Source organism: Giraffa tippelskirchi, chromosome 7 (assembly GCF_054371585.1).
Source record: "Giraffa tippelskirchi isolate mGirTip1 chromosome 7, T2T-mGirTip1v1.2.pri, whole genome shotgun sequence".
Classification (NCBI taxonomy): Eukaryota; Metazoa; Chordata; class Mammalia; order Artiodactyla; family Giraffidae; genus Giraffa; species Giraffa tippelskirchi.
Window position 1 is genome coordinate 6,588,919 of NC_137281.1, and position 23,502 is coordinate 6,612,420.

General features: G+C 58.6%; 1 protein-coding gene across 3 annotated transcripts; it reads right to left on the reverse strand.

The window, feature by feature from the left end:
• Window positions 1-150: 150 nt before the first annotated feature.
• Window positions 151-22,672, reverse strand: POLD1 (DNA polymerase delta 1, catalytic subunit). 3 transcript variants are annotated; one of them, XR_014060690.1, is made up of 27 exons: window positions 22,135-22,188; window positions 15,535-15,740; window positions 15,063-15,176; window positions 12,644-12,790; window positions 12,432-12,557; window positions 12,169-12,337; window positions 12,012-12,093; window positions 11,791-11,920; window positions 11,170-11,336; window positions 10,782-10,886; window positions 8,925-9,065; window positions 8,735-8,845; window positions 8,238-8,429; window positions 8,052-8,140; window positions 7,853-7,969; window positions 7,561-7,674; window positions 7,112-7,259; window positions 4,418-4,513; window positions 4,164-4,301; window positions 2,999-3,259; window positions 2,702-2,912; window positions 2,456-2,558; window positions 1,648-1,780; window positions 1,460-1,573; window positions 1,090-1,142; window positions 911-1,008; window positions 151-335 (listed from the first exon to the last, which is right to left on the reverse strand). XR_014060690.1 is itself a non-coding variant. In XM_081514594.1 (27 exons), exons 2-27 carry the CDS (start codon window positions 15,737-15,739, stop codon window positions 230-232), a joined length of 3,327 nt encoding a protein of 1,108 aa, XP_081370720.1. In that variant the 5' UTR covers window position 15,740; window positions 22,578-22,672; the 3' UTR covers window positions 151-229. The 3 variants fall into 3 exon arrangements, 2 of the variants coding, with proteins under 2 accessions (XP_081370720.1, XP_081370719.1); XM_081514594.1 differs by lacking the exon at window positions 22,135-22,188 and adding an exon at window positions 22,578-22,672 and having other exon boundaries at window positions 2,702-2,854; window positions 3,084-3,259; XM_081514593.1 differs by having other exon boundaries at window positions 2,702-2,854; window positions 3,084-3,259.
• Window positions 22,673-23,502: the final 830 nt, after the last annotated feature.

The window sequence follows — 23,502 nt, forward strand, 5'->3', positions numbered from 1 at the left end:
CCTATCCGGCCCAGGGGTCTTGCAAGGGAGGATGAAGGGGCCAGTGGGGGCCTCCTGGGGGTCGGGGCATCCCACTCAGTGAAGCGCAGCCACCTGGGCCAGGGCTCGTGACAGTGGACCACGACCCCCCAGAGACCACAAGACACCACAGAACAAAAGGCCTGAACTTTATTAATTCCCCACCTGTCCCCCCGCCCCCCCAAGGTGGGAAGTCCACTGAGGTCAGAGGTCACCAGGCCTCGGGGCCGGGGGGCCCGAAGCGCCGCAGCAGCCGCTCCTGGTCCTCCAGGTCCTTCCGCACCTTCTTGCGCATGTAGAAGATGGGACAGTCCCGGCTGCGGGCCGGGCGGCGGTCAGGGCCCGCAGCGGGGCAGGGGCAGTTCCCAGGACTTTGGCCCCTGTGTGCTGCCCACCCGACGCCCTCCCACCAGGGGCTGTTTGCTCAGCGGGCCTGGGGGGGAGCCGATAACAGCGGGTGCTCGCTCAGGCACTGGGCCACTGGCCGTATATCACCTGGCACCTGGCACCTGGCGTGGGAACCCGCCCCGCCCACACGTTCCCTGGGGAAAGCCTGACCCACCCTGGGGGAGGGGGCCAGGACCATGCGTGTGATTCTGTGTGATGGCCTGTGTGTGTGTGTGTGGCCATTTCCTGGGCAGATACTGGGTGCCTGGCCCTCCCCGCTCAGCAGCCCCCCACCCCCACCACAGGGAGGCTGGGATGGGTGTACTGGCCGGTTGCGCAGGCCGGGATACCGAGGGTCGGGGAGACCCTCACAGCCGGAGGGGGATGTGTGTGCGGGGCGTGGGCACTTGAGCCTGAGAGCCGGGAGCCAGGGCTTTGGTGCCCAGGCCTCAGCAGTGGAGGGGGGGGACCAGGGGGGCTGCGCTGGGCCCGACCGGCCGCCCACCTGGTGCAGATGACGTCCTCGTGCAGGCTGCCCTGGCAGCGCTGGCACTGTGTCCACAGGCGTGAGAAGCGCTCCTCCAGGGCACTCAGGTGGGACACCTGGGGACGGCAGGGGCTGAGCAGGCGGCCCAGCCCCGCCTGACCTCCAGCTGCCCGGCCGCGCCTCCCCTGACCCCTTACCTCCTTCTGGTACAGCTCCGACTCTTGGGGCTGGCAGAACTTGCATACGGCTCCTGGGATGAGGGTGAGGGGGGGCTGGTCAGCACAGGGGAGCTGGGGCCGAGCCAGGGCCTAGGCCGCCCCACCCCGCCCGCTGCCCATCCCGGCTTCTGAAAGTCCCCACAGAGAAGAGAACAAGGGAGCAAGTGTGTGGAGAAAACTCCCTGGGGAACTCCCAGGGTAGGGGGCCCAGGACCCTCATGGAGGTGCCTGCAGACGGGAGCCCCACCCAGGGGCCACACCGGCCTGTGGGGCTGATGCTGGGGACCTCGGGTGATGGCAGAGGCGGAAGGGCCAGGGGCTGGGGTCCCGGCTGGGGGACCACACTCACCCTGGTGGCTGAGGACAGTGCGGCAGCCAATGCAGCAGTTCCGGCGTTTGGCGAAGGCCAGGAGGCCGCCCACCTTGCCCGTGAGCACCGTCTTGCAGCGAGTGTGGTCCCCACCTGCAGGTGAGGGCAGGCAGTGGGCTGGGTGCCCGACCCTGACACCCCCACCCGCCCCGGGGTTCCCCCCGTACGTAGCAGCACAGCCTCGGCGCGGCCCTCGCCCAGGATGGGCTCGAAGATGCGCAGGAGTGGCTTGGCGAGCTGCTGCTCCAGGTAATACTGCGTGTCAATGGGCAGGCTGTGCTCCAGTACGAACAGGGGGTCCTGTGGGCAAAGCAGGGCGCCGTCACACCGGGGGATGGAGTGGAGGGGCCTGGAGCCGCAGGGGGTTGGGGGGTCCTTCAGTCATGAGTGGGGGCAATGCTGAGTGGCAATCGCTAGCCCAGACTAGGATGGGGTCAGAGGTCATGGGGGTCCCTGGTCACAGGCTCTGTGATCCACAGGTAGAAGCCCTCAGGTCCCCAAGGGTCAGAGAGCACGGAGGCACGAAGAGAGAGCTGGAGGCTGGAAGCCCAGATCTAAGGTGATGAGACAGGAACTGGGAACTGCGGAGGGGGTTGTGGGGTCAGGGGTCACTAGACATCCAGGTAGGATGCAGGAGGGTGTGAATCCCAGGGAAGGACAAGCTGGAGAGCCAGGACCAAGAAGCCAGAGCCACAGAAACAGAGACGGTACAACAGGCACTCTCGCTGTGTAAAGGGAGGCTGCACCTCCTTTTCCAGGAGGGGTCCGAATAGCGGGGGCGGGGGGGGGTGTCTTCCAGAGGGTGCGGGGAAGCCTGAGAGCAAAGCATCACTGAGCCAACTCCCAGGGGTGTGTTAGGGGCGGTTCTCAAGGTCCCCGCGGGCCCGCGGAGAGGAACACCCTCCCACCCGGCCTGGAAAGCAGAAGTGAGAGCGTGGAGAGCTGGGCGGAGCGCGCTGCCCAGGTGGGCCTGACCTCGGACTTCATGTAGGCGGCCACGCCCTTGGCGGCGCTGATGATCACGTAGGGGACGCGGTCGCCCAGGCTGGGCGCGCTCCCGGGGTCCCGCTTCCTCATCCTGCGGGGAGACCGGGGTGGCGGGCCCGGGTGAGGGCAGGTGGGCCGGGTGGGGGCGGGTCGGCGGGCTAGGAAGTGGTGGGCCCAGCTGGCGGGCGAGGGGTTATTTCTGGCCGCTCCCGCCCCCTCCCGGGCTGGGCGCACCTCTCCGCCAGCTCCACGTGGGCCTGCTTGCCCGTGTAGTCGGCAGCAGCGCGGGTCAGCTCCTTGGTGATGACCAGCTGCGAGATGTCAATGCGGTTACACAGCAGGTCGGAGATGACGTCCTGCGCATGCGCCACGGCGCCCGCGGGGTCTCTGCAGAGGGGCGGCCGTCAGCGGGACTCGGGGTGCGTGCAAGGGGCGGGGAGGGGCCCTGCCCCGCCGCCAGCTGCCAAGGGGCAGAAACGGGGCCGGAACCCGCAGCTGCCCGACCCCACACTCTTTCCACAGCGCCGCCACTGAAGGGCTGGGCCTGACACCTGTGTCCCCAAGGGAGGAGGGGCTGGGGGCCGGGCTCCGGGGCCGGGTGGGGGTCCCCACACACCGGTCGATGAGCAGGCGGCGCAGCGAGGCGGTGACGAGGTTGGCCACCAGGGGGCAGTTGTCCCTGCGCACGGCCTCCAGGCCCTTGCAGTCCATGCGGTCGTGGGCGTCGGGCCGGGAGGAGAAGAGCAGGCCCGCGTACCGCTTCTTGCTGATGAGCAGGTAGGGGAAGTAGACCTGAGGGAAAGCCGCGGGCTGAAGCCCTGGGACTGTGAACGCCGGCGCCCCATCCTGAGACTTCCTCAGAAACGGGACAGTCAGGGATGGTCCCCAGGATGTGGGATTGGGTCAGTGGGGAAGATGGACCCTAAGACCCCAGCATCTCAGCTTGAGGGGCTGTCGAGGGGGGGGGACTCAGCATTCCAGGGACCCCCCCCCCGCAATCAGAAACGGACTGGAATAAACCTAGACCCTAAAACCCAAGATCCAGACACCAGGGTGAAGTCTGGAGGGCCCCAAATGGAAGCCTGAAACACCAGAGGCACACAGGGGAGACAGGAAGCACCCCCTCAAAAAGAGGAGACTGGGCAGGGACCTCCCCAGATGGACAGGCTCCAAATCTGAGAGCAAGTGTACCCCAAGGCCTGACCCCAGCTTTTAATGTTGGGGATTGAGTATGATGTTGAGGGCTCCCAGACCCAAGCCTGTCGCACTCTGGGAGAACTGGAGAGGAGCGCCCCAATCCAGGAATTGCCTGGTCAGTGGGCCCCCAATGGACAGGGCTGCCCCCTCAACCGACACCTAAAAACCGGAGATGCTCCAAGACTGACAGCGTCTTTAGGAAACACTGTCTTGCAGAGCAAAGCCCAAGGCTTTGGAGGTTTCTAAAATCAAGGTCCTGAACTCAGGAGGATCCAGGCAGCAAACAAAATACCTCAAAAGCGGGGCTTATGAACTCAAAGAATGGGACACCCAGATCAGGGTGCCCCAAAATGGAGACCTGAGCAACATGGTGTGCCCAGCCACTGACACAGCAGGAGAACCCCACACAAATGCAGACATCCCGAGACTCAAGAGACCCTCCCCCAGAAGTGGCAAGACTCAGGTCTGTCCACTCCGAGCACTGGGGGACCCCACTTACTTTCTCAAACTCTAGCCGGATGGGCGAGGGGAAGTGGCCGGACACCCAGTCTGCAGCCTCCCGTCCCAAAGCCATCGCCTCAGCCACGGAGGAGACGCCAAAGCGGCACATGACCGAGTCTGTGTCACCATACACCACCTGGGGAGGGGCGCGTGTGACCTGGAGGGGTGTTGAGATGCTGGGCGGCCCCTGCACCTCCCACGCCAGCCCCGGGCCTGTCTCAGGCAGCAGCAGGCAGGTAGGAGGCCCCTGACCTTGGCGCTGGTGCTGTAGCCGTTCTCCACCGTGTACTTGGACTCCACGAGCTGCTTTGTCTTCTCAATCATCTGGCGCCCGAACCCAGTGACACTCTGTTGGGGAGAGAATCACACAGAGTGAGGGCCCAGGGGCCGTCCGCAGGGATCACGGGCCAGAGGTCCAACCTCTGCTGCTCCTCCAGGTATGAGCATGGGTGAGCCACTGTCTCTCTGGGCCTCAGCTTCCAAATCTGCAAAATGGGCTACTGAACTGCTCCTTAATGGAGGTCCTTAGAGGAGGACCTGACGGCAGCAAATAGTGGCGGAAAGGCCAGTGCCAGAAGAGGCCATCAGCTCAGTGTGTCTCTCTCTCCACAGAGGTGCGGAGACATCTGGTGACATTCCTGGTCTCATTCCTCCATCCTTGGGCAATCAGAAATGTCCTCCCCAAAGACAGGGGGCTGTACCAGGGCCAGGGGGAGACCATTTTTTTCCAGATAAGGAAACTGAATCTGGGGAAGGAGGAGGGACACACTAAGGAGAAACACATGCGACTTCTGTTTTTGTTTACATCCAGTCAGAAAACCTTTGTCTTTAACTGGAGCATTTAGGCCATTTATGTTTAGTGTAATTACTGATTACACCTGAGCTTAAATCTACCATCCAACTGTCTTCTATTTGCTCCACCCAATCGATGTTCCTTTTTCTTTCTAACTTTTTTCTGAAATGACTCAGTACTTTTTTTTGTTCCATCCTCTGGCCTTCATAAGCTTAAGAGACAGAAATAGGAAAAGAGGCTAAGAAACAGACATAACTGAGACAGAGAGAAGGGGCTGAGAGGAAGCGGCAGGGAAAGCACAGCCACACCCTCCTGCCTGGCCTCCCCTTGGGAGCTGCAACCTGATGCCCAAGCATCCACTGCTTTCCACTGAGGAGGTTGGGAGAGGCCCCAAGGGATTAGGAAGGGCCGGTAAGAGTGGTAAGGGATCTACCACAAGAGATTAACCTTGCCCAAAGAGAGGTCTGGCTCTTGGCTGGCTCCTGGGAGGGAACCTCTCAGCCCTTGGCATGTCCTGCCTGACAAATGTCTTTGTTCATCTGGGACCTTGGGTCACACCAAGTGATCCAATGTGATTTATGGTGGGGGCCTTGGGCCACATTGTATCACCCTGACCTCTGGAGGGACTGGAGACTCAGGAACTGAGGTCAATCACATGGTGTACTCCATGCACCTGACCCTCAATAAAAACCCAGGCTACCAAGGCTCAGGTGAACTTCCTTGATGGGCAGTACCACACGTGCGTCAATGCGGGGAGGAAGGAGAGCTGTCTGCAGGACTCCCCTGGGAAAGGCAAGTGGAAGCTTCCGCCTGGTCTCCCCTGGACTCTGCCCCATGTGCCTTTCCCTTGGCTGGTTTTAACCCCTATCCTTTCACTGTAATAAATCATAACCATGAGTATAACAGCTTTTCTGAGTTCTGAATCCTTCTAGTCAATCACTGGATCTGAGGGTGGGCTTGGGGGCCCCTGAACTACAAGTGGGTGGGTGGGTGTGCATAGGCCCCTCCCAGCAGAATGCCCAGCCCCTTCTACCCAGAACCATGTGAGGACATTCAGGAAGGGAGCTCCCTGTGGCTGGAGGGAACCAAGTCTGGAATGTGCAGGGACCCAAACCCCAGAGTAAGGGACTAGAGAGAAGACCTTTCTAAGAATCTCTTAGGCCATGAGCTGAGGCACTGATCCCAGCTTGGCAGAACCTCAGAGAGTCAGGCCCTCTGTGGCCTTGTCGTGGGTCTGTTTTTCTGTCTGAGCAGTAAACAGCACCTACAGGATGCTGCTTGTGGGCACTTTTGCCTATATTTCCTCTCGGAGCAGAGCACTGTCCTAGTGCCAGCTGAGCGTCCTTGCTGAGGTCCTCACTCAGGCACAGGACGGGGGACCCATGGGCCGGTTCAGATGGTGACTGAGGACATACAGTGAGTCAAATGCCCAAGCCTGACCATGCTGCTGGGTGACTCCCAGCCTTGCCCCAGGGTGACCTCCGGCCTTGGTGGTCTGGGTTTTTACTGGGGGTCAGGTGCATGGAGCACCATGTGACTGACCTCAGTTACTCAGGTTCCAGTCCCTCCAGAGGTCAAGGTGATATGGTGTGGCCCAAGGTCCCTGACAGAGACACGGCCCTGTTCTCCCATCAGGAGGGGGAAGGGAACGTGCTCTCTACTCTGCCACCCTGATGGGGACCAGGGGAGGAGGTGGGCTGGGGTGGCAACTGCCAGGGACACGAGGCTGCCAGGTGACTGTGGGACAGGTGGAAAGAACGAGCCAAACTGGGTCCCTCCCTTCATTCCCCAGGTCCCTCCCTTCATTCCCCAGCTCTGCCTGCCCTGCCCCGCCCCGTCCCACCCATCCCTCCCCGACTTTGTCTCCCGAGCACCAACTGCTTTCCTAGACACATTTACTACTGTCGCCATCTGTGTCCCACAAGGCTGGACACTAGGGCAGGAACTCTCACCGTGTCACCGGCTGGACCCACAGGGCACAGGCCCAGCCCACGGTGAACGGTCAGCAAGTGTTCTGCTGAAACAATCACGCAGGCATCCACTCTCCAAAAGGCCAGTGGGTTGGGGAGATCCAGGCCCTGACCTCCACCACACTGAGCCCTGGTTCTCCCCAAGAGGGGGTGTCTGCCCTCCATCCGCCACTGTGCACACACCTGTGAGATCTCCAGGCACGGCAGCTTGCCCACCTGGGCACCAGTGAAGCCGTATACAGAGTTGGCGCTCACTTTTAGTGCCAGCTGCCGCCCGTCCAACACTTGCCGCCGTAAGGGGTCTGTCTCCTTGGCCAGCTCGGCCTTGGCCCTGCGAAGAGAAAGGAGGACGTGGGGACCAAAGGCCACTCAAGTGGCATCCCAGGCCTCACAGGGAGACGAGAGGGCTGGGTCAGGGTGCCTTTCTGGAAAGGGGTGCCACGTACAGTTGTGCAGGTTGCACACTGCACAGAGTTGCCTAGCAGGGACTGGAGGGAGCTGCCTACAGTGGGTGACTGGTTCTAATTGAGGCGTAGCTGCAGTGACATGCACTGGTGAGGGACAGGGATTCCAGGCCGCTTCAACAAGCCTGAGCTCAGAGCAGGGTGGGTGGGGGGAGCTCAACGGCCCACCTCTTCCGGGCGCTGAGCAGGTTCTCCAGGATCTGGGGGAGCAGCCCCTTCCGCACCGATGTCTTCACAAACTCGTCCCCCGTGGGCGTCTTGATGAACTGATTCTCGGTCAGGCTGGATGAGAGATGGTGGGGGTGATGCCTGCCCCCACCCCAGCTCCTCCTCTTCATCCCTCAGGACGCTCCTACCTCTTGCCAGTCCCCTCCTCTCCCCACTAGCTCTGGGTCTCTGGCCCCACTCTGGCCAGTCCCTGAGCAGTCTCAGGGTACTCGTGGTGAGGCAGGCGCCATACCCTAGTTTCTGGGCAGCCCCAGGCCGCAGGAGCGTGGTGTAGCACAGGTTGTGGGCCATCATGATGGACGGGTACAGCGAGGAGAAGTCCAGCGTGGCGATGGGGACGTCGTAGTACCTGGGGGGCAGGGAGGAGTCAGGGCCGGGAGCCCCCTTGCACCCACCACCCCTGGCCCGCTGCTCCCTCTGCCGGGCCTCACCCTTTCAGGGGCTCAATGACCGTGGCCCCGGTATAGTCCTCGCCGCCCTCCGTCTTCACCACGGGCATCAGCAGCCCCTGGCGCATGGCCTGGGAAGGGAGAAGGCGGGACCCAAGGGTGGGGGGTGAGCAGGGCCCCTCCGTGGGGAACGTGGTATCCGGGCCGCCCCAGGCTCTGCCTGCTGACCTGTCGCAGCAGCTGGGACACGACCTTGACCTGCTGGCCGCGGCTGAGCAGGTAGCCGAGGGGCACGCCGGTGACGCGTGCCATCTCCATGGCGTTCACCAGCACCATGAGCCGCTCCAGCAGCCGCAGGGGCAGGAAGGCGTCCTTGAGACAGTACACGGCCAGGCGGCGGCGCGTCTGGTCGTTCCCGTTCTGGGGACAGGGACAGGGGTCAGGGAGGCGACAGGGTGGAAGGGAGGAGGGTGCAGTCTGAGGGGCTAGTGTGGACTAGGAGGGGCGGGGCAGCGGAACAGAGGTCGTCACACCAGAGGTCACAGGAATGGCTAGGGATACAGTTCCCATCTGCAGAGGGAGGTCAGAGGTCAAGGGCAGGAAGTGAAGGGGAAGGTCAGAAGAACAGGCATGGGAAGTCCAAGACCAGGAAGGTATGCAGGCGACTGACAGCCGCCAACGTGGGGAGATGAGGGGGTGGGAGGCGGGGTCAGGGGCACAGGCACCTGCAGGTCTGTGATGATGCTGTGCTGCACGTCCTCCTTCTGCTCACCCAGGAAGTGGAAACTCACAGCGTTGAGCGTGTAGGACCGGAGCTTGTATTCTCGCAGCAGCACCTGTGGCAGGCGTGGCAGGTTGGGTGGCGGCCCTGGGGAAGTGGCCCTGCCAGGGCAGCCCCTCCTGGCCCGGCCGTACCTGCAGCATGTCCATTTGCACGCGGCCCACCATGCTGACCACCTTGCTGTCCCGCCGGCCTGTCTGCCTGGACTGGAAGGACGAGTCCCGGATGTTGGAGCGCAGGCCGATCACACGGCCCAGCAAGGGGAAGCTGGGCACCTGGGGGCACAGCACACAGGAAGGGCAGAGGCTGGGGAGATCTGCAGGTCTGAGCCACAGGAGCAGTGACCAGACCACCCCACAACACCCGCTGCGGTGCTACCCTCTGCCTGCTGAGAGCCCTGTGGACTAGGGCAGCTCTGGGACAGAAGGACCCTCAGGGATAGGCAGGCACGAACTGGAGGCTGAACAGAAACAGTCAGGGGCCTGGGGCTATGGAGGTGAAGGGGGCAAGGATGGTGCCCAGGGGTTGGGGGGCTGCACCCAGACAGGGAGCCGCAGGAGGAGCAGACTTGGGGACAGTGCTGAGCTTGCCAGGGAAGCAGTGGGTGCACGGGGTGGGGGGGCCTGGGGGTCCACCAGGTGGAGGCACAAGCAGAGGCCCGCGTGGAGAGCTAGGTCTGTACTGGAGACAGTGAACTGGGGGGACCAGGCATGGAGGACAGGCCTGAGCTGGGGTGGGAGTGGTGAAACTGGGGGTGGAGGGCAAGGGAGGGGAGGGGAGGCTGGAGTATACATGCCAGGCTGACAGGGGTGGGCTTCTCCCTGGAGCTGCTGGGGAGCCCTAAGTGTGGTTGTTTGCTCTTTCCATTATGAAACTGGCCAAATGTATAGAAAAGGAAGAAAACAAGAAATCAACCCTGAATATCCATTGGAAGGACTGATGCTTAAGCTGAAATTCCAATAATCTGGCCACCTGATGTGAAGAGCCGACTCACTGGAAAACATTCTGATGCTGAGAAAGATTGAGGGCAGGAGGAGGAGATGACAGAAGATGAGATGGGTGGATGGCATCACTGACTCAATGTATAAGAGTTTGAGCAAGCTCCAGGAGATGGTGAAGGACAGGGAAGCCTGGCGTGCCGCAGTCCATGGGGTCGCAAAGAGTCAGACACGACTAAGCGACTGAACAACACCTGTTAGGAGCTGAAGTCTGTCTGCCTAAAAGATGCTGAAGTGGTAACTCCTGGACCTCAGAATGTGACCTCATTTGGAAACTGACTCTGGGCCAGTGAGCAAGTTAAGATGAGGTCATTAGGGTGGCCCTGATCCAATGTGACTGTGGTCTTTAAAAAAGGGGGACACTGGCGTGCAGTGGGGAGAGCACCAGGTACACCCTGCAATGTCTGAGGCGACAGGCAGCTAGGAGAGAGGCCTCAGAAGGAACCGACCCTGTGACACTCTGACTGGCCTTCCAGCCTCCACACTGAAAGACCACACACGACTGTGAGCTTTGGACCCTGTACACCCATACGCCCCCATGCCCACACCAGATTCAAGCATCAGGGTTTTGCCACCAACTTCCTTTTTTCCTTAGTTTTTGTTGACATATTTTAAAGCCTAGAGAACAAGGCACTGCACTAGTGCTTCAGTCTGCCCTTCCAAATTCCCAAGGCTTTTCTTTTTTTTTTTGGTCACACCACCCAGCGTGAGGGATCCTAGTCCCCTGACCACGTACTGAACCCGTGCCCGCTGCAGTGGAAGTGCAGATTCTTAACCACTGGAACTCCAGGGCAGTCCCACATGAGCCTTTCCTTACTTAACCACGAATGCTTCCTCACCTCTGCGGAAGCCACAGGAACCTTCTGGGCTTTCAGCAGCCCAGGGACGGGGCCAGAGCCGGGGTTTCCAGGAGGCCTCTGGAGCTGCTGGGCAGTGGCCCACAGCCTGATCCCCAGTGGGATGTAAGGGCAGCTGTCCCCTGACCTGCCGTACCTTGAGGGTCTGAGCCCGGGAGATGAGGTAGGGAAGGTCGAAGTTCTGAATGTTGTAGCCAGTGATCACATCGGGGTCCATGATGCGGATGAAGGTAGACCAGGCCTGAAGCGGGAGCATGCAGGGTCACCCAGGCTGACATCCTGGTCAACCCCCCACCGTGGGTCCTCCCCATTCCTGGGACATTCTAGAAGCCCCCAGGAGCAGCCCTAGAGCCCTCTCACCCGTGGAAGGAAGACTGGGCAGGTGCCTCTGAAAATAAGGAATCCAGAGGGGGAAATGGCTCAGGAAACAGCCTCGGGGGGCGTGTGTGTGTGTATGTGTGGTGGGGAGGGGTGGGAGCAAGGGGAGCTGAGGAAAACGAGACGGGGCATGGAACGAGAGCCACCTGCAGCAGGTCCTCCTCCCGCTCGTAGCTCTGCACCTTGGCGCCCAGGATAGGGGCGCAGGGCCGCAGGGTGAGCGCCAGGCGCAAGAAGGGCTCCGGCTCGCCCCAGCGCAGGCCCAGCGAGCAGATCTGGATCACGGGGTCCCGCTCGGGCTCCGGGAAGATGCCTGCACGGGGGGAGGAGGGAGGCAGGGCACCGACTCCTGACGCTGCCTCTTGACTCACCGGGTGGGCGCACCTCTGCATCCCAGCAGGCCTGACCGATGCAGCCCCCACCGCCTGCAGACCCTGCAGGATCCACCCCAGCTCCCTCACTGCCCACTTCTCCCGGCCCTCACAGACCAGGCCGGTCCTGCCCCAGGGCCTTTGCACTGGCTGCTCTCCCCACCCCCATGCCCCGCCCGTCCCTCTTCACAAGGCCTGTCCCCTCACCCCGGAGGCAGCCCCTGCCCAGTGGCCCTGTCCCTCTCTGCCACCGCCCTCCTTTGCGTTGCGTCCGCTTGTGCGTTTACTCCCTTCTCCCTGAGTGAGCTCGAGAAGTGCAGGGACTCCTGGGGTGAGAGGGGCCCATCACTGATGTCTGGAAGGAGGGAGGGAGGACCCCAGGCCCTGGGGACAGACCTTTGCGGCCAGCACACTCAATGTCGAAGCTGAGCACGCGCAGAGGGGCGATTCGCTGCCACTCTCCTTCCGGCGGGTGGCTGATCACGTCTGACCACAGCACGTCGGCCTCCAGCTGACACAACGTGGCCTGCAGGGAAGAAGTGGGTCAGCAGTTACAGGGTCCCGGCTCTGTGTCCCCTCCCACCCCCGCCCCAACTCAGCCCCGGAGACCCCCATACCTTCCCCTCTGGCCTCAGGATGTATTTTCCGGCTGGGAGCTCCAGCCAGTTGCAGCCCACGATGTCCGTGTCCACCATGAACCTTCAGGGGGATGAGGGTCAGTGGGAAGAGGCAGGCGGAGGGAGCAAGGTGGGCGAAGTGAGGTGGAGGACATACCGGATCTCAAAGTCAACGTTGGCCTCGTAGGGTGCGAAGCTGGGGGTGCCCAGGCCGGCCAGGCGGATGCCCTGTTCCAGGAGGCGGCGGGCGGGTGCCATGAGGCGGGGCAGTGCCAGGGTGATGCGCAGAAATGGCGAGGGGCCGTGCCCGTGGTACCCGAACATGCCTGCGGGCAGAGGGGGCTGGCACCGGCCCGGGGGGACCCCTGCCCGCCCGGGACCTCCACTGCCCGCCTCCACGACCCCCAGGGCGGCGCTCACTCTCCCGGGAGCACAGCTCCACGGCCAGCACAGCCGGCCCAGAGAGCTCCTTGCCCCCGCGCTGGTCCCGGCTGATGGCGGCACTCAGCTCCCGCTGCAACTCACTCAGGTGCTCAGGTCCGAAACCTGGGGTGTGGAAGGGCCGGTCAGACGTGCAGGGGATCCCCAGGCGGCCGGGGCGAGGAGGGGTCTTCGGGGTCAGGGTCACTCACCGGGGGGCGCTGGGGTGTAGAAGTAGGGTGCAAAGCCGTGGATGTGGCAGCAGACAGAGACCCCCTCGTCGGTGACCCCGAAGGCGCGGAGGATGGGAACCGAGTCCTGGGATGGCGGGGGCGCCCCAGGCAGGGGCCGCGCTGGACCTGGGGGTAGAGGGAGCACAGGGTAAGGGGGGGGGTTGCCCCCTCGGACTCCTCAAAATTGTGCCTGCCTCCCTCCTGGCTTCTGTTCCCATCCTTGACCCCCCACACAGCTAGAGGAAGCACTCGCCTTTCTTTTGCAAATCAAATTTTTCCTTTTCAAAAGTAGAATCAGCTTTGTGTGGGCAGCGTTATGAGCTTTAACGCAGGATTTGTGTAACCACCGCCAAAACTGGGGTACAAGATGGTCCCGTCACTCCAAACAGCTCCCTCGAGCTGCCCCTTGGTAATCACATCTGCCTCCAGCCCGCCCCCCGGCACCACCGCACCACCGGTGTGCTCCCTGTCGTCTTGATTTTGCGTTTTTGAGACTATCCACAGAACGGAGTCATCCAGTACGTAACCCTCCCGGTCCGGCTTCTTGCACTCAGGCTGACATCTCTGGCACCCGTCCGTGTCAAGTTTGCCAGTGGCCTGTGTTATTGCGGAGAAGCACTGCATGGTGTGTTATCCATTCACCTGCCACAGGACGTGTGAGATGTTCCCAGTTTTGGGTGGTTAAGAAAAGACCTATCAACATCCATGGTTTTTGTTTGAATGCAGGTGTTTGCTTCTCTCGGGTAAATATCTACGGGTGGAATTGCCGGGCAGTGGCACCCCACTCCGGTACTCTTGCCTGGAAAATCCCATGGACGGAGGAGCCTGGTAGGCTACAGTCCATGGGGTCGCTAAGAGTCGGACATGGCTGAGCAGCTTCACTTTCACTTTTCCCTTTCATGCACCGGAGAAGGAAATGGCAGCCCACTCCAGTATTCTTGCCTGGAGAATCCCAGGGACGGCGGAGCCTGGTGGGCTGCCGTCTATGGGGTCGCACAGAGCCGGACACGACTGAAGCGACTTAGCAGCATGCTAAGAGGAGGTTTAAGTCTGATCTCTCAATGAAGCTCAGGGCAAAGACCAAAAACTTAATTACCACCAGAAAAACTGTAAAAGGCTCGGAGGAACCCTGTAAGAAACTTCCCGTCTGCTTCCCAGAGCGGCTGCATCTGGCCGTGGCCTTGCTGAGCACACGGGGTTCCCGACAGCCCACACCCTCATCTGCACTTGGAGTCGCCAGTGTATTTCACTTTGGCCTCTCTCACAGGTGTGTGTGTGTCTCTCACGGTGGCTGCCATTCGCGTTTCCCCGACAGCTGATGACACCGCGTCATCTCATGTGCTCACTTGCCACGGCATCCTCTAGCAAATCGTCCACGATTTTTGTCCCCTTTTGAACTCAATTCTTCCTTCCTGAATGTTCTTTATTTGCAGCGCCGGTCCTCTGTCAGACATACAGACTGCAAACGTTTCCTCCCCGCCTGTGGCTTGTCTTTACTTTCTCGTTCAGGGGAGCCTTCGAAATGCAAGCTGGAGCTTGGACGTGCACATGTACTGCGTGTTCAGTCGCTTCAGTCGTGTCCGACTCTTCGCGACCCCGTGGACCGTAGCCCGCCAGGCTCCTCTGTCCGTGGGATTTCCCAGGCAAGAACACTGGAGTGGATCACCACTTTCTTCTCCACAGGATCTTCCGGACCCAGGGATCGAACCTGCATCTCCTGCACTGGCAGGTGGGTTCTTTACCACTAGTGAATGCCACCTGGAGCTTGGATGGGGTCTCTCCATTGCCAAGGACATGCCAGCTCACTCAGAGCAGAGCACTAAGGTCCTCGCTGGCTCCTCGCTGCCTCACTGGTCTCTTGGCTCCTTCATAAACATACCAGCCCTGCTCCCTCCTTGGGGCCCTCTGCCCAGAGCCCTGCTTTCCCAGACATCCCCATGACTCCTCATCACCTCCTCAGAGGGGCCTTCCCGAAGCTCCAAGAGGTGAGGCCCAGCACCCCCTCCCTACTTGACGCTCCTCTGTGACCCTCACCACTGCCAATGTTCCACTTCCTTTCTTGTTCTGCCTCTCCTTCTAGAGCGTGAGCCTCGGGGAGCAGGGACCCGGTCTGCCTGGTACAGGGCCTGTCTCAGTGTGGATGCTCGGTTGTTCCCAACTGACGGGATGAATGAATGGAAACCACACCACACGCCTCGCCCCTCTGCGAGGAGCCAGCCCCTTCAGGCCTCAGTTAGAAGACGCCTCCTCCTCCAGGACGCCCCCCTCCCCGCCCCCACCTGTCCCTCCCTCTCAGAGCCCTGGGCAGGGACCCTCTGTGTCCATCTCTTCCCATAGAGCTAGAGCGGCTGACCCGGCCCCTCCTCCCACGCACCAGGCCTCTGATCCCCAAACGTACCCACATAATGGTCGATCTCCAATTGCTGGAAGATGAGGGGCTCCGTCTGGGGGTCCAAGGGGGGCGGGGCAGGCCGAAGCCAGCGGGCATCTGTGGCCGTTGCGGAGAACTGTCCTGGATGGGGGGAGGGAAGCAGGGCTCCATGGAGTCGTGGTCCTGCTTCAGAAACAAGTAACTGCCTTCCCCACCCTGCTCCTGACCCCTCAAGCGGCATCCCATTTGGGAAAGAAAGTCAGATGGAGGCAGTGGTCTGGATCAGGCAGGAAACTCCACGGAGATCGAGGGGTCAAGAGTCAAGGTTAGAAGTGACAGGAAACTGACATGACAGCCCAAGATCAGCCCCTTGTGAGGCTCAAAGCAAGCCAGGGGCTGAGAGTTAAAGGTTACAGGTCAGCTCCAGGGTTCAGAGATGTGACAGGTGTGTGGTCCCCACAGGGGTGGGGCGCAGGGGGGCCCCTGCTCCGAGTCTCACCATCCACAGCCCCCTCCAGGGCCGACTGCAGCTCCTCCTCCTCCTCCTGCTCCTGCAGCCTGCGCTCTGCTTCCATCTCCTCCATCAGCGCCAGCTCCTCCTCGAACTGCGAGGGCCGATACGCCTCATCTTCATCCCAGAGGCCCCCACGGGCCCGTTTTGCGGGCACCCCAGGCCCCGGGCCTGGTCGCCGCTTACCATCCATCCTGCAGGGCAAGCTGGGGTGAGATGAGGGTTCCTGTCTTCTCCATGGCCTCCCATGCACCCACCATGACCATGAGCCTTTTAAAAAATTTGCAGAGTACAGAATCCCCTGGCAGTCCAGTGGTTAGGACTCCACACTTTCACGGCTGAGGGTGGGGTTCAATCCCTGGTCAGGGAACTAAGATCCCGCAAGCTATGTGGTATAGCCAAAAAATTTAAAAAAAAAAAACAGACTATGCTCATCTATGATGCTAGAAGTCCAGGTAGTGGCTGCTTCTGAGGTGGGGGAGATTGACTGGGAAGGGGCATGAGGTTGCTTTGTGGGGTAGTGGAAATGTACTGTACGGTCAGCTGTATGTGTGAGACCTGTGCATTTCACCACGTGTAAATTGCACCTCAAGTGAAAGCATAAAAAGTGGGGAAGCTGCAATTCCACATCCAGGGGTTTATGCTACAGATATACTATCACCTAATGAAAAACTGCATTTACAAGGTTATTTCCGGCAGCATTGTTTGCAGTCCCCAAAGACTGGAAACCACCTAAATGTCCTCCCCTGGGGGACTGTTTAAATAAGTTACATGAATTCTGTTCCCTGGAATATTATGCAGCTATATAAAGGAATGAGGAAGCTCTCTATGAACTGAGACAGAGGATTCTCAAAGACCCATTGTTAGGTAGAGAAAGCAAAGTACAGAACGGTGTACTTAAGAGAGCTTTTGTGTTAAAAAAAAAAAAAATTTCTAAGAAAACGAAAATGTTTACCCTGATTCTAATCAGTAGGAAATAATCAAACCAAAGTAAAGACTGGCCTGCGAGATGGAATCTTCAAAAAATGTCCAAGTCATGAAGGGGGAGGAAAAAAGAGCAGGAAACTTTTAGATTAAAGGAGAGACTATGTTGTCATGACAACTAGATGACAGGTGTGATCCCAGGTCAGATCTTGGATTTAAAAAGTAGAAATAGCTCTGAAGGGTATCACTGGAACTGCACAAACTTAATAATTGTCTGAGATAACAGTATCGTTTCATAGAGAATGGCCTGATTCTCATTATCCTGTAGCATCATGATGACCACAACTTGTACATAGTTCAGCCAAAAGAAAGTGTACATGCGTCAAGATAAAGCAAAATGAGGCAGCACATTCCCAACGGACAAATCCAGGCAAAGGGTTCATGGGTGTTCACTGTACTTGTCTTGGGGTGTCTCTGCAGGCTTGGAATTTTTTAAAATTAAAAGTTGGAGGAAGGGACTGCAGGGGGCACGGGTTCAATCCCTGGTCAGAAACTATAATCCATAGTTGGGGCCATGAGTTGGGGCCAAAAAAAGAAAAAGCTGGAGAGAATCACATAAAATAAAAATAACATTTATACAAGGTAGTGGGAGAATATATCTAAAGATGTTGCCTTTTCATGCATTAATTGTGGCAGGATAGGTAATAAACTGGCAACACTGGCTTTCTAGGGGGCTGGGGTGGGGAGATACTTTGACCAAGATCTCATTCACATACCATACGATTCATGCATTTTAAGTGTACAGTTCGGTGGTTTTTAGTATATTCAGAACTTGAGCAACCTTGACCACAGCCCACCCTAGAACACCATCATGTGAAAAAGACCCTCTCTGCTCAGTCCACCTCCCGCCCTCCCCCAAAGCACCACTGATCTACTTTGTCTAGATGGATTGGCCTATTCTGCGCATGTCCTAGAAATGGAATCCTGTGTCTGGCTTCTTTCCCTGTGAATGTTTTCAAGGTCCACCCATGTTCTAGCACGGATCCGAGCTTCGCTCCTTTTCACACCTGAGTACTTCCCCACCACACAGCTATCTCACGTTGCGTTTACCCATGAGGGTCATCTGCACCTTTGGGCTCTTGTGAATGGTGCTGCTGTGACCGTGCAAACAGGGGTTTTCGATGAGGAGGAAGAATCTGAACTGACTCTCCTTCTGTGCCCTCCACATGTAACTGTGCAGACATATGGTTTGATCTCAGAAGAAGGAACGAGCCTGGAGGACTTTGTTCTAGCCATGTGAGTAGCCAGAGAGATGCAGAGAGTTAGGACCTGGGGGAGAGGCCCCAGTGATGCAGAGGAAGCTGAGGGGTTGCCAAGAGCCCCGTGGAGTAGCCAGACCTGCCTGACAGGGGGAGGAAGAAGGGGGCCGACCGGTTACCCTGGGTCACTGGGCTGTGGCCAGGGGGTATGATGGGGGGGGGGCAGCTGTGACCGGAGCAAAACCTAGGGTCCTGGACTAGTCTCCTATCCCAGGTGCTGTCAGGCAAGCCAGCATTAGAAGGAAGGGGCCCCTGGATGTCCCCCTCTCAGGGGTGTAGGGCAGAGCTTGGCACCTTTCTGGGTGCTTCAGCAGCAAACACTGAACAGCAAGTGAATCCAGCATTAACACGAGCGCCTGCTCTAGGCCACACACTGGTTTCTCTGTGACACGCATTCCCTGGAGGCTGTTATCCCATCCCACTCAACCTCACTGCTTTTTTTTGTTTTGCTACACCACGAAGTCTGTGGGATCTTAGTTCCCTGACCAGGGATCAAACCTGCGACTCCCTGCATTGGGAGTGCAGAATCTTAACCACTGGACCACGAGGGGATGGCTTTAAATGCCGTCTCTTAGCTTTTGTGTCTCCCGCCCAGAGCTCAGCCGGGGCTCCAGGCTGACAGATCTGAGTGCCACCGTGGCGACGTCCCTTCAGGCACCCCAGACTCCAAAGCTAGGCTCCTGATCTCCCCTCAAACCTGCTCCTCGCACCCCACAGCCTCCCCTGATTCAGTACAGCTCCCGGCAAGTCAACAACCCTGGAGTCACCCCAACTTCTCTCTTCCCTTCAGACCACACGCTCACTCCATCAGCAAATTTATTTATCAGCTCTGCCTTTCAATGGACAGGCATTGCACTGTTCTCAGCAACCCCCCCACCCCGCGCCGCCCCAGGTCCCAGGCTGGTATCTCTGGCTCCCTAAGATGGTTGGCCTCTATTTTGTGCATTGCTGTTTGTCTGGCTCCCCCTACTGGAAACTAAGCTCAGCTTGGGCTAGGATGCAGTATCCTTCACTGAAGAATCACAGGCGTCAGTAACAGTGTCTGGCCCATAGAGGACACCCAAGGAATATCTGTTGAATGAATAGCCTTGCCTGCTCCCCATCTCCCTCCTTCCACCTGGCCCCTCTCAGTGTTTTCTCCACTCAGCAACCAAAGAGATTGTATAAGTATGTCAGATCGTCCCACCCCTGCTCTCCTCAGAGCCTGTCCCTGGCTCTTGCCTTAGGCACAGTTGAAACAAAAATCTTCATCATGGCCACAAGACCTTGCACAACTGCCCCTACCTTCTCTTTCAGGGACACCACCTCCGCCCTCTCTCCCTTGCTCACTCCAGCCACTTGCCTCCTCTCTGTTCCTCAAACACTCTAGGCTTGCTCCTACCCCCGGACCTTTGCATAAGCTGTTCCTGCTGCCCAACCAAATGCTCTTTTCCAGACATCCCCATGGCTCTCTCCTCCCCGCTTTCAGGTCTTTGTTCCAATTTCACCTTCTCAGTGAACCCGGCTTCAAAATACAGCCCCTGGGACCTCCCTGGCAGTCCAGTGGTTAAAGACTCTGCACTTCTACTGCAGGGGGCATGGGTTCGATTCCTGGTCAGGGAACTCCCACATGCCAAGGTGCGACCAGAAAAACAGATACATAAAAATTTGAAAACACAGCCCCGCTGCCCCAGCCTGACACTCTCCAACTTCTTCCCTAGCTTTATTTTTCTTGCTGGCTTTTGTTGCTGTCTGGTGCTCTGTATCAGATCGTTAAGAGTTCTCAAAGTGTGGTGCCCTGCACCTGAAGCTTCTGGTGGGAACTGGTGGGAATGGTAGCTGTCAGGCCCCACCCCAGACCTACTGAGTCAGGGCCTCTGGAGGTGGGCCCAGCCATCCGCGTAGGATCGAGCCCTCCAGGGCCTCTGAAGCTGCTCAAGCCTGAGCACCACTGCCTATTCATTTTGTTTACTGTCTGTTCCCCGCGAGGAGAATGGAAATGCTGCAAGAGCCGGGATTTCACCTTCTGTTCCTGCTACATCTCACGTCCCCAGGAGAGAGGCTGAGGCTGAGTACACACCCAATAAATACGTTCTGAATGCAGCACAAAGGAAGGACCTCAGAATTTTCACCAAAGCTTCTGAGGCAGGTGCTGCTATTAACTCTCCAACATAGTGACTGGCCCAGAGGCCCCGAGAAGTGAAGCCAGCTATCTGAGGTGACACAGCTAGCTTAGAGGGGCAGAGCCAGGGTTCCAACCCAAGGAGACTGGCTCCAGGGCCCCATTGGTGATTGGCGCTCCAGATTGTCGGCCTCTGGGGGCGCCAGGAGTGATATGGGGGTGAACTTCCCTCTGCCCAGTGAGGGAGACAGGAGGACAGACTCATCTGCTTGCTCACCCTGTATCCTGGCTCACGCATCTCTGTCAAGTGATCTATTAAACAACGACAAATGGATCTATTCACTCATGCCCCCCTAGAAAACTCCACACCTTTCATGCTTTGGCCAGGTCCCGCCTCTGGGCCTCCTGATTCCTGCTGCCCTAGTCCTGGGCTGTGGATCACCTGGGCTTGTGTCTGGCTCTCTCACCAGACAGGGAACCCTTGAGGACGGGGCAGGGCTGAGGCTGCTCTGGGTCCCCAGGATCACCCAGCATGAGGCCTGATCTTGGGAGGTGTTTGCGGGATGAAATCTTCCTTTTTCTTGGCCACCTCACTCCTCTGCACCCTCTGAAACTCAGTTCTGGTTCAGTTCCTCCTCAGCGGCCCCTAGGGGCTCCCACAGCACCTTGGGGGCATTTTCATTACTACACAAGCTGTGAAAACTTCCAGCTGAGAGGTCCTCAAAAAACAGGGGTCAGGGGCTGGCTCCATCTGGGTCCCCAGAATCACCTAGCAGAGTGCCTGCAATGCAGGCCACTTCAAGTTGTGTCAGTTTAGATTCTTCTCTGGTGTCACCAACTTCATGAGTCCACCCTGAACCCTCAATTTCTTCTCTTAGCTCTCCAAGACTAGTGCCGCCTCTTTTTAGTTCAGAGAGCTCTGGCTTGAGATTCCCTGTCCTTCTTCCAACCAAACTGAATTATCGCTAGCTCCACAGGGCCCAGCAAAGGCCCTGAGTAGGGCAGAAACTGCCTGGGTGGGCAAGTGCAGGAAGGGGAGGGAGAAAAGGCAACAAGAGGTTCCTGGAGTGGGTGTGGCCATGACCCTGAGACACTGACATCACCCTGCCCACTTGCTCCACCTAAGCTCTGCCCTCAGGGTGGCACCCCCAAACCTGCTCCCCTTCAGCTCCCCCTCTCCAGCCTGCTGCTCGAACCACAAGCCCCAGTCATCCTGGGCTCCCCTTCCCTACACTCCCCTTCTGCACACTCAGACCCCAGAAACAATCTACGCCTGATGGATTCTCCCCACTCGCACTGCAGGCTGAGCGACCTACCATTCCCCTTTGCCTCCTAACTGGCCTCCCCTCCTTCCACTCTTGCTCCTGCTACAACTCCATCCTCAATCAGCAGTCAGAGAGTTTTTTTAAAACGCAGGGGAGGATCAAGTTGCTGTGATGCTCAAAACCTCCCCGGCTCCCTACTGAACCTACAGCAAAAGTTAAAGGGAACACCCAGATTTACAAAGCCCTGTAGGATCTGGTTCCCCACCATGTCTCCAGCCTTACTCTTCCCTACAAGTTACAAGGAAGCCAAGCCCCTTCCTACTTCAAGGTCTTTTTACTGGATGGCCAGCCCTCCCCCACGCCCAGAACATTTTTTCCGAGGCTCCCTTCTCTCTCAAATGTCACTTACCCAGAAGGACTACTCCTGTTCACTCTAGAAATAAAAAAGCAGGCTACTCTGTTTTACTTTCCTTGGGGTAACGAATCACAGGCTGACAACATTGGTTTGTGGTCATTACTTACTACCAGTCTACTCTCTGTCTGCCCCTGGGAAAGAGGCTTTCTCTGAGTTATTCGGGTTGTAGCCTCGACTCCTAGGGCAGTGCTTGGCACAGTGTACTCAGTATTTAGAGAATAAAAGATGACACCATGCCCTCACGTGCACCATCGAGTACTCAATGTCTCCGGGACCCGTTGCCTCAGACTCCTCAGGATGCGTCCCCCTAGTCCCCGGAGCCCAGCGCCAGCGCCCCCCGCAGGCCGAGGGGACGCCCCCACCCCGTCATCTGCCCCAGCGTACGCGCCCACGGCCACTGGCCTCTGCCCCTCTTCCGCGCGCCCCCTAACCAAGGGGATCCCTCCCGCCGCCATGCCCCACGCGAGCCCTCACAACACTCTCTCAGGCCCACGGACTCGGTTCCCCAAGCCTCCTTCCCGGCCAGGCCAAGTCCCCTGCAATTCCCCTTCTCCCGTAACTCACCCGCTTCAAACAGTGTTTCCCGCCACAGCCCACGCCGCCGTGACCCCTGACTCCGGCGCGCGCAGGCCCAGAGCCGCGGCGCGCCGAGCCGGGCCACGCCCCTCCCGCCCAGATGGGAGGCCACGCCCCCTCCCCCCTCTCCGGGGCACAGGCCACGCCCCCTCCTTCCAACTTGGACGGTGGTCTAGTCCCCTTGCTGACGTATCCTCGTCAAGCCACGCCTCCTCTGACGAGTGTGGCCCAAAGCTACGCCCCCTTCCTTACTGCCCGGTTGAGACCCAGTGTTCTCTGCGCACGCGCAGCAGCTCTGGGCCCTAGCCCTCCCTTCGACCCTGCCCGCTCTAAGGTGCTGGGCGTGCATCATCCACCCCACCCGCTTCCTGGCCGAGGCCTTGTCGGGAGGGCCGCCTGGGCAGTGTTCCTCCTTCAGCCCGCAACCTGACCTTTTCCCTGCCCGTAGGGGCTGGCCCGTACGCGCTCAGATCCTGGCCAGGTTGGTTTTCCTGTCTCGCGGCCTCAGCTTCCCCATCTGTAAACTGGACTCTGCGCAGGGCGGGCACACCTCTAGAGCGAGAGGCACTCTGCTTGCGATAGGACGATCGCATGTAACTACTCTCACTTCCCCCGATCCCTCTCCCCTCTCTACAAAAATATATTTTTCAGTACCCCACCCACCCCTCCAGACAACACCCTTTTCACCCTGGACTGGGACTGTCCATTCAGTTTCAGCTCACCTCGGTGTCCCCTCACGGCCTGGCGCACAAGAAATTAGGAGAACGCCACTGCCTTTCCTTTGAACTCATCTGGGACTCTTTTGAGGCCTTGCCTGACTTCCTACTCATCTCCCACACCGTCCTGTGCTGCCCTCATTAAAGCCCCCATTCCCTTACCTTCTGTCAGCCCCTGCTCAGCCCCGCATGACCAGCCCTGACTGGTGGTCAACTCCGAGGAGGGACTTTACCGTATTTATTTGATTTGATTTTTGGCCATGTGGCCTAGCTTGGGAAATCTTAGTTCTGACCAGGTGTTGAACTCAGTCCCCAGCAGTGAAAGTATAGAGTTCCAACTACTAGACCACAGGAGAACTCCCTAGTACAATTTTTAAAGGTCCATGTACAATTATTACAAAATATTGGCTATTATTGTCCATGTTGTACCACACATCCTTGAGCTTACCTTACACCCATAGTTTTTACCTCCCACTCCTCCACCCGTTGTCCCTCCCCCCGCTGGTAACCACTAGTTTGTTCTCCAGTCTGTCAATCTGCTTCTTTTCTGTTATAGTCACTAGTTTGTTGTATTTAGATTCTGTATGTAAATGATACACAGTATATGTCTTTCTCTGTCTTATTTCACTTTGCATAATGC

Bases quoted from the DNA above. Each gene is read 5' to 3' on its own strand.
- POLD1 (XM_081514594.1), bottom strand. From the start codon at position 15,739: ATGGATGGTAAGCGGCGACCAGGCCCGGGGCCTGGGGTGCCCGCAAAA. The intron at 8,141-8,237 runs GTCAGCAGGCAG...CTCCCTTCCCAG, and splicing joins TGTCCCAGCTGCTGCGACAG to GCCATGCGCCAGGGGCTGCT. The intron at 7,675-7,852 runs GTATGGCGCCTG...TCTCTCATCCAG, and splicing joins GGGGCTGCCCAGAAACTAGG to CCTGACCGAGAATCAGTTCA.